General features: G+C 32.1%; 1 protein-coding gene across 4 annotated transcripts in view; it reads left to right on the top strand.

Annotated features, from left to right (window-relative positions):
* Positions 1 to 4326, top strand: part of LOC146539266 (potassium voltage-gated channel protein Shaw-like) — a 52994-nt gene extending 48668 nt beyond the window's left edge. For 2 of the 4 annotated variants that reach the window (XM_085185468.1, XM_085185467.1), the window contains one exon: positions 616 to 4326. In XM_085185468.1, coding sequence (XP_085041594.1) covers positions 616 to 998 — 383 coding nt within the window. In that variant the 3' untranslated portion in view covers positions 999 to 4326. The remainder of the gene's footprint in view (positions 1 to 615) is intronic. The other 2 variants (XM_085185469.1, XM_085185470.1) reach the window with 2 other exon arrangements.
* The last annotated feature ends 8546 nt before the right edge of the window (positions 4327 to 12872 follow it).

Genomic DNA, 12872 nt, shown 5'->3' on the forward strand with positions numbered 1-12872 from the left:
TGTGAGTTCAATCCTCACTCGGGGAATTGTATTTTAATTTATTTAATTTTTCCGCTCTGGTACATAAATCATGGTATCGGGTTCCACTATTTAAGCTCATTGTCACGAAAATTGTACGGAAAGTGGGAAACAGCTAAGAAAAAGGAAGAACCTTAATACTAGGTTTCCTCTGCTAGACAAAAAAAAAATATTTTAGTTACCTACTTTAAATTTTATACTTCTTACACGCAATTCGGAATGTTTGAATACGCGATAGTTTTCATTAAAATGTTGAACACTTACAGCTACTTGTTCGTTAATGGCTACATTATTTTTCTATTATACATACTCGTACATACATGTGCATTATGTTCTCGCTGCTGAGTGGAAGTGTCAACGTTTTGTCTTTGTGTTGTCTTGGTAATGGGTACGGTGTTAAAAAAAAACAATACTTTTTTACATGTTTTAGTGCAAAACTGTTGATGAAAATATTTTTTCCGCATATTTCATGAAATGTTGTATACAAAATGTTTGCATGTGGTCTTTGTAAATGTTGTTTTGATATGAAAATTTGATACTAATTGTCTTTTCTGTGGCCTAATTTTGGATTGTATCTAATTTATTTATTTTCTACAGTCGCAAGCTTAATGCCGGGAATGGATTTGACTGTAGCCACACGCCTTTCCCCGAGTCCCCGTGATATGAGTCCCGCTCTAGCAATTGCTCTACCGATGATGAAGTCAGTCAACATAGTCCCGGCACAGTGTTTCGACAATATGGCATATACGGAAAAACCAGATGATAATAAGGAAGAAAGTGAATCCAGCCGACAGGATTCCGTAGAAAGCGATAGCACTGTTAAAGCAAATAACTACAATAGTAAACAATTCATGGACAAGCTTGAAGAAAAGACGGACGCCAGAACACCGTTGCTCAGAGATCATAAAAACGAGTCTCTAGATGAAACTAAGTTACGAGACACTAAAGTAGAGAAACGGAAATCCTCAGCTTCCACATAGCGAGTAAAACATTTAAATATATACAATATATTAATGCAGGAGAGTCATATTAATGATATAAAAATAACAAATTACAACTAATTTCTTATTTAATATACCAATAAAAATATGATACATGAAATTCCTGTCATTATGTAATAGAATGTAATAAATCTGAGTAACTAGATTGCGCGATTACATTGTAGAACATAAAGTTATATATTGTTTTATTAAAGAAAATTGGCTTTTGACCCATTATAGTAGAAGAGAGTGGTTTGTTACAGTAACAGCTACTAGTACTATTAACCGTACATCTATATATACATATATTTCGCCCTCATGGCTGCAAATGCTTTTAAAAAAATAAATTTATTTTTCAATTGCAAAAACAACTAAATATTAAAGTTACACTATAAAATAAAAATACATTTTTAAATTGTTCTCGCGTCCGTTTTTCTTCAAGCCATATGAAAATTAACGAAAAAAAAATTAAATGAAAACAATTAAAAAGTCTGTGACCGAGAGCCCCGAAAGGAACGGATTTTACACAATTCTTGAACAAAACAACAGTAATACATATATTAGAAATATATCCAAAATTGGTATGCATGTAACGTGCGTTAGTTAGCAACATATTTGAGGTAGTTCTTACAAATACAGCTTCTACGTATCAACAGTATATAATCATTATAGTGTGCATTAAAGTTTGGTACTAGAGAAACCATACTATATAGATATAGAATACGAAAAGTCCAGGAGGCAGCTTTGAAAAATGCTTGTTTAGTTCTCTAGATTTATTTTTTTTACAATAAAATATTTGATTTTACAATTTTTTTTAGAAATAAATAGCATATCAATAAACTTTTTTCATATTTTTGTGTATTTGAAACAAAAATCTTTATGTATGTATGATGGATATGAATTCTTATCACAATATTTGAAGACGGGGGTTTTCTAAGTCACTAAGTAGTAATTAGATAAATACACGAAATAAATTTGAACAAGTATGAAAATTTATATTTTTTCATTTAAATAAAGTAAAAGCGCAAAGTAAATAAGGCAACAAATAAGCATTTAATACAAGAAAATCAACTAGACCACTAATTTAATTATTTACAAAACAAATTTGTTTAAAGATTTTCGATAAGTTAACATAAATTTACCCTTAATGTCTATATTATATTCACCATATATGGACATAATATTGTGATACATTTATGCGTACAGGGAAAACATTATTCTGACATGTCAGCCTCAGGCCTGTCATATTAAACGCTTGAAGACACTAACTAATTAGCGTCAGCCACAAATTAACTCAAATGAACTTTGTCTCCCTTGAGGTATAGTGTGGTCTGATTTGTTAGTCGTGGGTTCAGTTATCTAGGTTACTTGTACTTAACTTTCAGAGTATAACTCAATTTTCACTAAGTGAATTGTATCTAAATGGCTATAGGCATTAACAAATTAATTGTGTATCTTCTGTTTTTATAGATAATTATTATTATTGTACTTTTTACTCTCAGATCTGAAAAAAAGTGTTAAAATATAATAATATCCTCGTCTAGAAATCAAATACATATCTATCGTATATCGTTTAATACTTACGATAAACATTATAATTATTATAAATATTTTATTATGTAAGATATACGAATCTTTCATTTTCAGCGTTATTCGTCGTTGGTACGATATGTTAAAAGAACTAAACAAGCGTTGTTCTTAGCGTTAGTCATAAGAATTTTAAACGCATATTAGTTTTAACAATGTAAATAATATTTTAGCATTAATAATTTTATATCTCGACAGTTACTAAATTCACTAGAACACATATCATCAGCACTTTCTTACATTCTTGATGTCACATTATTTTTGTATGTGTATAAATAAATATAGCTCTTATTATATCAGTTAGATAATAAGATTAGATAGTTACCAATGAAATGTTTATAAAATCTATACTATTGAAATCTGATGGGGCCGTGAATGTGCATTATATTATTGTTTTATCATGCCCTTTTAATCTTCAAAAATACTTTTTTTTACACTTCTATTCTGTTTTCGAAATATTTTTACTTCATTTAAACAGAGATTAATTTAATAAAAAATCATATATACATCGATTATTATAAATTTCCTGTCCATTTAAAAAGTAAAAGTATGCTTTATATAAAACAAATTTTATTTCAAAGATAATTTAGTTATTGTGTTCAAAATAAAATGTTTCGTTGTGACTTAATTTTTTCAGCTTTCTGAGTATGTACCTGTACTATTTTAGATTAAGAAACGTGTCCTACACTATGCACTATTAAATTGTAGATACTGTAATTTAAAAGTTTAAAATGTTTTTTTTATTTAAATATTAGTCGTTTTATTGATGTTAATGTATATTTTAATGTTTAATTTTATCATAAATATATAAACGAAATAAATTTTATATGAGTTGTAATTGAAGCTCTTTATTACATTACTTTACTAATGTTTATACATAACATATTGTTTATGTAACGTTATTTTAATGTTGTTGTTATATTGTTTTAAAAAGAACTTGCATTTAGAAATTATATTTCTCTTTTAAAATTGTTTTTTTTTAAGTAAAAAATATATTCTGGTAATAACTGTAACGTTAACAAGGAAAATATTCTACGTAATATTTTTAACAGATTGACTAAAAAGGACAAAATAAAAAAAAACTACAGGTCTTTTCTGTTACAAAAAATGTAGCGAATGTAATCTATTTAAAATGAAATACTTTAATCATAAACATTGAAATAACGCATTTAATGCTGTTCAGTTGATTTAAAAATATATATTTAAAATTTAAATTAGTATATCTGAATTCGTGGTACCAATTGTAAATATAAGTGATTCACATATAATTTTGGCTGAGCTAAGTCTTGATGTAAACGAAGATATTTACAATCATTTTGCTACTTTCCTACTTATAAAAATGGCTATTTTCGAAATTTTATAAGTAAGTGGACCATTGATGTTGAGATTTTTTTTTATTAACACTTTCATTCACAGTTTCTGGTACAAATTAAAATATGTAAAATAATAAAAAAAGATATGTTAACATAGTTTCAGTTAGAACACATGCATTATATGTTATAAAAATTTAGTTGAATGAAATATAAAAAAAAAAAATAAAACATTTTATTATAAACGTACAAACTTTCGTAGCGAGCTCTCTGCCTATTTCCGTTGGTCGCACAACTACCGTAGGTTAAGGCTTTCAGTGAGTAAACAGGGCTTGTATCTTATTATGTATAGCATTCTATATACATTATACAAATTTTGAACAATACGAAAAACATATTTGAAATATTGTTCATTAAACATTTTAAAATTTTATACGTCTTTTACTTAACCTTTCTATCTCCTTTATATTAAATTTATATTTAAAAATTTTACTTTATACTGCTGTATTGCAAATATGTGTGTGAACCTAGTGTTACGACACTCCGTTCTCCACTATCCGATCAAATTTCAAGATATTATGAGTCGAGTGTTAGAATAATAAAATCAAGGTCGCGCTTTGTGTTTTTCGATCTAAGATGCATATGTAAAAAAGAAAATAACTTATAACTCGGAATGAGAATTGAACCCATGACCGTCACCTTTTCTTTCAGTAGCTTCGTAGCTGCGCTAAAATGCAGTACCAATACCAGTACTAGTATGACCAATATACACTTATCTCTATATAGTATATTTCTCTTCTTATTTATAAAAAAGTTATAACAAACTAGAAATAAAATCAAGAAGTTTATAAGCGAAGTTTTTATTTATTTGTGATTTCACAGACTTCCAGTATGTTTGTTGAATGAAACTTTGAAAAATTTAAAAGCTCTACAAGAGTTATGTGTTAGTTTTTTTTTTCTTATAGGTCAATAAGAGAAAAATGGGTTAAATGCGAGTCAGACTTAAATAGGAGTCGCACTCTACGCAAGGTCTTAATAATTCAGTGGAAAGTTGGTAACAGAGTGTCCTATCTCTAGGTTCCCAGGTTCACTCTGCCTATCCTGCTGTGTGTGAGATAGTGTGGCATTGAGCTACGCTGCTTAACAGTCTATAGTGTGCGCCAACTGAAAATAGAGAACAGAATGTTTTTTCACTATCTTCTAAGCTTCTTAAGTCACGTAGGGTTAAAGCGTGAAGTTGAAAAATATATAATATTAATTTTCAGCGTTACAATGAAAACGAACTCTTTTATATCCGAGAAATAACTTTTATGAAAGAACTGTTTATTTATGTAGAGCTCGTGACCGCAACCTTATTATTTTCTTCTGCCTTCTTTTCTTAAAATTTTACACTCTAAGTTTTCATATTATGAATAATAAATACTTATATATGTATATATTTTTAACTTTTAATACCATTGTAGCGCAGTAGGGTAGCGTCTAAACGCAACGGTTGGTTGGCGGTTTCTACATTAAAATTCAATCTTAGCGAAATTTTGCAATTTGGCTTTGGAACTTTAAAAAAAACACTGAAACTCAGGGGAAATAAAAAAAAACCCTAATATACACAGATGTTACGTACGTATATTATTATTTTAAATTTTCTTTAGTATAGATATAAAAAAGAGCTCACAAATCTTTCATATTTTACTTCTAAATTGTGTAAAGCAAACAAATAAAATTATTGCAAAATTTTAAAATTTAATTTAAAAATTAAAAACGAGACGAGTATTCATTAATGCTTAAACTAAATACATTAAAACGAGCTCTAGAAGGAAAATCAGAGCTAAAAGTTTTTATATTTTTAATACGAATGTACATTTTGACGATGTCGTGTAATATTTTTAGATTCACCCTTTATCTCGATTATAGGGTAGAGGGAACATAGTGTAAAACACTCCGTTTTTCGTTCAATTTTTCGATATATTACATGTTAAGTGGCACAACTCAAGGCCATTAAATTTCCCCTTAATGAAGCTACAACGAAATATAGCTATACAACCTTTGAACATAAAAAACCTCAACCCAAATCGAACTTAGAACCTTAATTTTAAGTACAACGCCACCACCAAACCCTTAAGACACCAATTTACAAAGTAACATCAATATAAACAGGGTTCGCAAATAAAAATAAAGTGCTGCTATCTCGTCAAGGAGATAATCCTGTGTAATATTCTTTTGATGTGAAAGATGAGATAAGAGTGAAGTGGGCGACTTTAAATATTGCTGTTTAAGATTACGAGAATTTTAGCTTTGATATATATTTTTTTGGCTTTACACTGTATCCCGCATGTAACAGACAGGAAAACACTCCCGTTCCTGACTTTCCAGCCATTTCTGTGGCTTTGTGTGTTAAATGGCGGAACTTAACGCCGCGCTTTGTCTAGTCATCAGGGCGAAAATGTTAATATTAAGCATGTTCAAAAATAAAAAACAAACCATTTTCTATTTATAACACAAGTGTAGTTGAAATAAAAGTTTTGAAAGTTTATAGATACTCAAAACCAAAGTAAGTATTAGGAAAGTTGACCATAAACTATTCAAGAAGTATCACTGGGGTCCCTTGAGATAGAAACTGTTTTTAACTATAATGCTGAACCTGAAGCTTGTACAAAATGACTGAACGATAAAACAGTAACTGTTACTTTTCTGTAAAAACTTCAATGTATAATATATGAGGATTTTTTTAATTTTTACCTAATTAAAAAAAGATAGAGGCCAATAGTGGCGCAGAGGTGCAAGTGTGCCTATAAACGCAACAGATTGTGGATTTTGTTCCCAATCGAGGTAATATAATATTTAATATTTTCATTTCCTCGCTCTGGTGTCGACGAAAAGCGTAGCGTTGATTTCGATGACTCAAGACGAAATATCTTGAACTCGGGCGGAAAGTTGGGACTTACTTTCTATATGCGAGATACTTACCTACTCCAGAATCTCCAGAATTCGATGAAATGTGAGAAGAGGAATGTTTTATCATTAAGCTCCTTCTGCATACCCTGCTACTTGCGGGATACAGCGTGAAGCTGAAAAAAGAAATATTATATTTAAGTGCTACTAATAATTGTTTGGAAAAAATCTTGTAACTAAACAAAGTTGGGAAAAGAGTGTCTTGACACTTGGTTCCCTCTAGCTAGGCTGCTGTGTGCGGGATACATCGTGACGCTAAAAAAAACTAATAAAATCACTAATATTAGAAACTTTAAAATTAAATGAACACTGCTTTTAAATCAATAAGTTAATCTCATTTTACTTATCAAAAACTATTAGGGTCATAATTAATTATCAGTCATAATACAATAATCCTCGCAACCCTTATCAGTCTCACCGTAATCCTGATTATGATGAATTATATTAAGATTTCTTGCAATATTCTAGAATCTTGCTAAGAATTTTATTTGTTTTCCTGTAAATGTCGAAAGTTGTCCTGTTATAAGTCGATTTCACAAGTATTAAGATACTCCAGGTTCCTTTTATCTATCTAGCTAGGTGCGTACCTAGTTACCTACATTTTACATACAAAAATATCAAATATTGAACCTGCTACAACCACACTTCTAGAGGAACCCTATAGAATCGATTCTTCACTTCTAAGACCTCTATTTCCACATTAATATTGAATAAGACGCACAATAATTAACAACTAACATCCCGACACGCCCTCGGGGAGGTCTGCGCCATCTTTCTGTTCTGGGAAATTACTCGGTTAATTGCATCGCACAGAGAATATATTTACAATTATAAGTAACTTAGGTTCAGTAGTTTTGTTTTGTATTTTATAAGAATTAGTTGTATGGAGTTTGATTTTTTGGATTTTTATATTTAGTTTCTTATTCATTCAATACCGTTCCGCATTATCCGTCGAGCCAAGGAACTCAATGCTGTCCATTGCTAGAGCAGATTTCATTTCCTCGAGTGGGAATCAAACCCACAATCTGTCGCATTTAGAATCAAGTTAATGGTTATATATGGACTACTTTGAACCCATACATATCAAAATTACCTTGGGAAATTAAAATGAGTCATATGTTCACGTAGATATAGTAGAGCACGAACGAAACCACCGGTAAAAGTTAGTCTTACTTAATTATAAGTTTAAATTAGGAAATCTCGTACAGCCATTCCATTTAAATATATCTGCGATTAAACAGTATCAAGTCGAAATATCGTCGGGTCGGGGCAATCACATAGCAATTGGCATCGCTGATGTGCGTCGTTCATTCTCGTACGCTTTGTTGAAAATGTACTTCTGTATAAGATATATCTTAGTTTTCTTTTTTTTTGAGATATTTTCCCATGTGTGGAGAGATTTAAATGGAAAATGTTCAGTTCTCAGAATATTGATGCTTAACTTTCCTTAAATTAACCTGATATCAACACTCCTACTCCCACTTCTTCACTAGTAATTAATAAATATTTCTTAAAGGTCGCACACAATATATCATTTTAAATGCCACCGCCATAAATACAGTGAAAAATCAGAATAAGCAATACGAATAATCGACATTAATCGTGAAATCGTGAAAAATGCAACTTCATCGCGTCATTTATCTTTAACGATTCAATACATTGGTTCTTCGTATTACGTTTTTAATTGTACTGTTAAAAGAAATGCTTAAAAGCTTCGAATGAATAAAATATTGATGAGAATTGCTATTTTTGTAATTTCATGTATATTAAACTTCATATGTAAATCTTTATAAAACTTTTGCATTACTTAATAACTGACTGCTATAAGTACGAAACTACTCGATTAAAATGTTCAACACCTTCAACATCAGCGTTTAGGCGGTTTAGTCAGTGTAGGCAATTAAGAGAGGATTTCTCCGTAGCGTACGGTACGTAGCGGGACTCAAACCTGCACCTCTTTTAAACCTCCTGGTCGGTTTCCAGGAGGAGTAGGTTCGTGACCCGCACGCGTACAAATTTGTATACGTTTTCTAAATAAGTTTTAAGCATAAAATATGCTTTCTAAACAAAGTTGTTGTCGAAAAAATAAAAGTAATAAAAGACGCTGGAACAGCAAGTTAATTTTTTTGTTGAATTTAGTTTATTTTTCTTTCCTAAGTGTGGAATAACACTTTAAAAATGTTAAAAATATTTTATGCTTCTATGATTCAGTCCTGGAAGTCCAAGAAAGCAGAGACAATGGTTTGAGAAGGGAGCTGTCTAATTATTTTAATTCTTCTTAATATTTTTATTCTTAATTCCCGGTCCAATTACTTGTTATTTCGGTTCAAACGACAACTCGCTTATAGTGGTTTCATCTAATGCCAGATTAAATGAAATTCAACCCCGAAATGACATTATATAAATTTTGAATGGTACACGCGGTCAGAACTGGCAACTCTGCAACTAAATTTGCACTACAGTTTAAATTAGTTTGTTAAAATATTTACTTAATTATTAACTGTACGTTATATGAAATTGCTCTAAATAAGTTAATCTAAATTGAGGCCAGTCATGGCACAGGGGCACAAGTGGGTGACGGTAAACGCGACTGGTTGTGGGTTCGATTCCTATTCGAGGAAATAAAATATGTAATATTTTCATTTGCGATCTGGTAACGTAATGCCTCGAGAATTCCGCAGAAAGTGGGGAACGGAAATGTTTTGATGGGAGTAAGGTTTTCAGGTTCCCTCTGCTTAGCCTGCTTCATGCGGGGTAGATGGAGGTGTGAATCTAAAATAACTTCTAAAAGAATTTAACCGAACGTAAATACAGAGCAAAATGATTTATCATTGGTCTCTCTTATTCTTAAACAAAAAATCTATGAAATTACGTACAAAAACGGCGAAATCGAAAGCAAATGATTATCGATTACATACATAAAGAAACCAGCAAAATCATAACGAATTAATGCCCCCAGAGATATTAGGTAAGTCGTTAAGATGGATTCATAGATAACGACAAGATAAAAGATAAGGTATAATTCAATAGCTACCTTTCCTAGGAGGTTTTTTTGCTTCACGCTGTATCTCATATATAACAAGGTAGACATAGAGATCCAGGGAACCTAGTGTTAAGACACTCCGTTACGATTAAGCTTCCGTTTCCCACTTACCGCCGAATTTTCAAGACATAGCGTGTGGAGTGGCGCAAGGAAATGGAAATATTAAATATTTAATTTCCTCTAGTAGGAATCGATCCCACAACCTGTCGAGTTTACAGTCGCACGCTTGTACCTCCGCACCACTGGTCTCTATTTATATCTATACTTAACATGATTAAATTACACCTACATATAAATATACGGGTCACATCTGCGTGGAATGCGGGCAGGTATGCTCGCTGTGATCCCTAACGGAATAGCGATGTCGAAGCTTTGAGTCGGTCAACTAGTTGTAGGTTCCGTAGAAAATGTGATAATATATATAACATATACTGCAAAGGGTGTTCGTGTATTGTTTATTGCTATAATAATATTGTTGACTGCTCGTTTTTGTTTAAGTTAATCTCAGAAAAAGGCTTAACAGATTTAAATTCGGATTTCACTATCTTTTTTCGCAAGCTTCCCTTAACATTTAATGTTTGTTTTATATCGCGTCGCTGGCGTTACAGTGACTAGCTGACCGTCGCTGACCAAGTAACGGTTTCGTATGCACCGCATTTTTGTACTATTTTTGTCCCTACACTTCTTTCTTTTCTATTTATTCTAATTTTTAGTAAAAGAAAATAAACTCTTTCGATATATTCTTCAGGATACACCTGAACCATTTACAGCTGGGTCGTATGAAAAGGGAGCTTAGTAGTAAGACAGTTCATTTCTCATTCGCTATTTTGCTGTAATCGAAGTGTTTGCTATTAGATATTGTGTGTAAATTGACGGAGCTCAACGCCGCGCCTTGATCTAATATCAAACGAGAAATTTATACATTATCCCGAGTGGGAATAAAATTCATAACCGTCGTTGTGCTGTTCCTAATTTCCGATGGCCCAATTTTAAAGATCTGCTTTTATAATAACCATATATTTAAAAGAAAGTCATTTTAGCGTTAATATTTTCATTTCATCTCCCCCTCATAATGTGCAAAGCGCGGCGTTGGGTTCCACTGAACACACAATGCCTCCAGAAACCGGCAGAAAAAGGAGAACGTAAGTGTCTTAATAGGAATAAAGTATCTTAACACTTGGTGCCCAAGAAAAAACAACTAAAACATATACTATCAAATGTAAAAGAGTTCAATATGACTGAAAACACAAACTACGAAAACCCTTGCTCAGGTTAACTGAGGGCGTTGACCCCGGCTAGGGTTCCGCGGGTAACGGCACTTTTACGATCGTTTTACGATCACACCAAATTGCTAAGTGAGAGATGACAGGCTATCTGCAAATAGATGTATTTGCATTTAGACAAAAGGTTTTTTGTCGAATTTCAGTTTTACAGTACAAAATCCACATGTATGTACTTATATATATAGTTAAATACATTTCTTTTTTTTAACCTTCAAAGAAGAGAAGAAGAATTTTACGACTTTTATTTTATATACATATACGAACAGAAACAGAAAGTACATACTTTCCACAACGTTTGAGTGAAAATGCGATGGCTGTGGTTTAAATTTCCACAACCATTTCTTTCATTTCCCCTAGTAACAAGACAAAACGCGGTGTTTAATTCCGCTACTCAACACCATATATCCTGAAAATTATGCAGAAAGAATGAGGTCATAACCAAAAGACCTCCGAAAATAAAAAAAATCCTGAATGTGTATCGAACTTATAACGACCGCGTTTTACAGTTAAATACTGTAGCACTACGCCACGATAGCCTCATATCCTCATACCCACCACTACTACAGAACCAAAAGCTAGTCTCAAAAAAGATTTCATCGCAAAATTCTTTAATTGCCTGTGAACTGTCTTTAAAAGTGAGGGCGGGTCAAAAACAATGTTCTACATCCCTGTAACACTTGTTCCCAGCGATTTCAACCTTATCATTATAGATGTAAGAATTGTATGACAAAAGTTTGAAATTCACGCCATTTTAAGCTTTACTTAACCGGAAATAAGATATATAGGAGCTTTTAGTCCAAATAGAGCGATCGTTGCAAAGATTTTAGATCGTTGCACATTACTGTTTGGAGACACGCTTTTAAGACAGTAATAGTATTGTAACAAGAGTCATGCAAGTAGAGTTAGAGTTTTCACGCTCTATCCCGCATCGCATCAATATCATATCATCCTCATCACTTGGATGCGTGGTACTTCATAACTGTGCGGTTTTGTAAGTGTGCAGGTTGAGAGTTCGATGCCCACTTGAAAGGAATTATTTTTATTTTTCCTTTTAGTAACAAGGCAATAGGCGGCGTTAAGTTAAGCCTCGAAATACGCCCAAGAACTTGGCATAAAATGGGGAACGTTAGTGGAATACAGCTGAAGCTAAAAAAGAAAATAAAATGTACACAAAAAAGGTATTAAAAATAATCCTTTGCCTTATATTTCAAAGTCAAAACCGTAAAGGAAAATACCCATAATTCCAACCGAAGCTTTTACAGCGGCGCTTTTTAGAGGTAAAAAATACAGGAGTATTTGATACACATTGTCAGGGTTACCATTACTATTCCTTTATCACTCTTCTGTCGAGGTGGAATTGAAAAATCTATTTGTAGACACTTTATTTCTCGTTTTCAATTGATTATTATTATTTAAATATGTATGTACTTCGAGGACGGTCATAGCGCAGGGGCACAAGCGTGTGACTGTAAAAGCGACAGTTTTGGGTTCGATCTTCACTCGAGGGAACCACATGCCAGCAAATTCTGGAGGCATTACGAGTTGAGTGGCAGGATTCAACACCGCGTTCTATTTCGTAAACAAAACGAAGAAGTGAAAATTTTTCATATTCCTACAGAGGAAATTGAACCAACTTATCGAATCGAATCGATTACTTATCCCCGTGCCAAGACTGGCCTTAATTCAGGTTTCACTAAACTGA

This window comes from Heliconius melpomene, chromosome 5 (assembly GCF_056956725.1).
Source record: "Heliconius melpomene rosina isolate 202511_hmr_F chromosome 5, ASM5695672v1, whole genome shotgun sequence".
NCBI classification, from domain to species: domain Eukaryota; kingdom Metazoa; phylum Arthropoda; class Insecta; order Lepidoptera; family Nymphalidae; genus Heliconius; species Heliconius melpomene.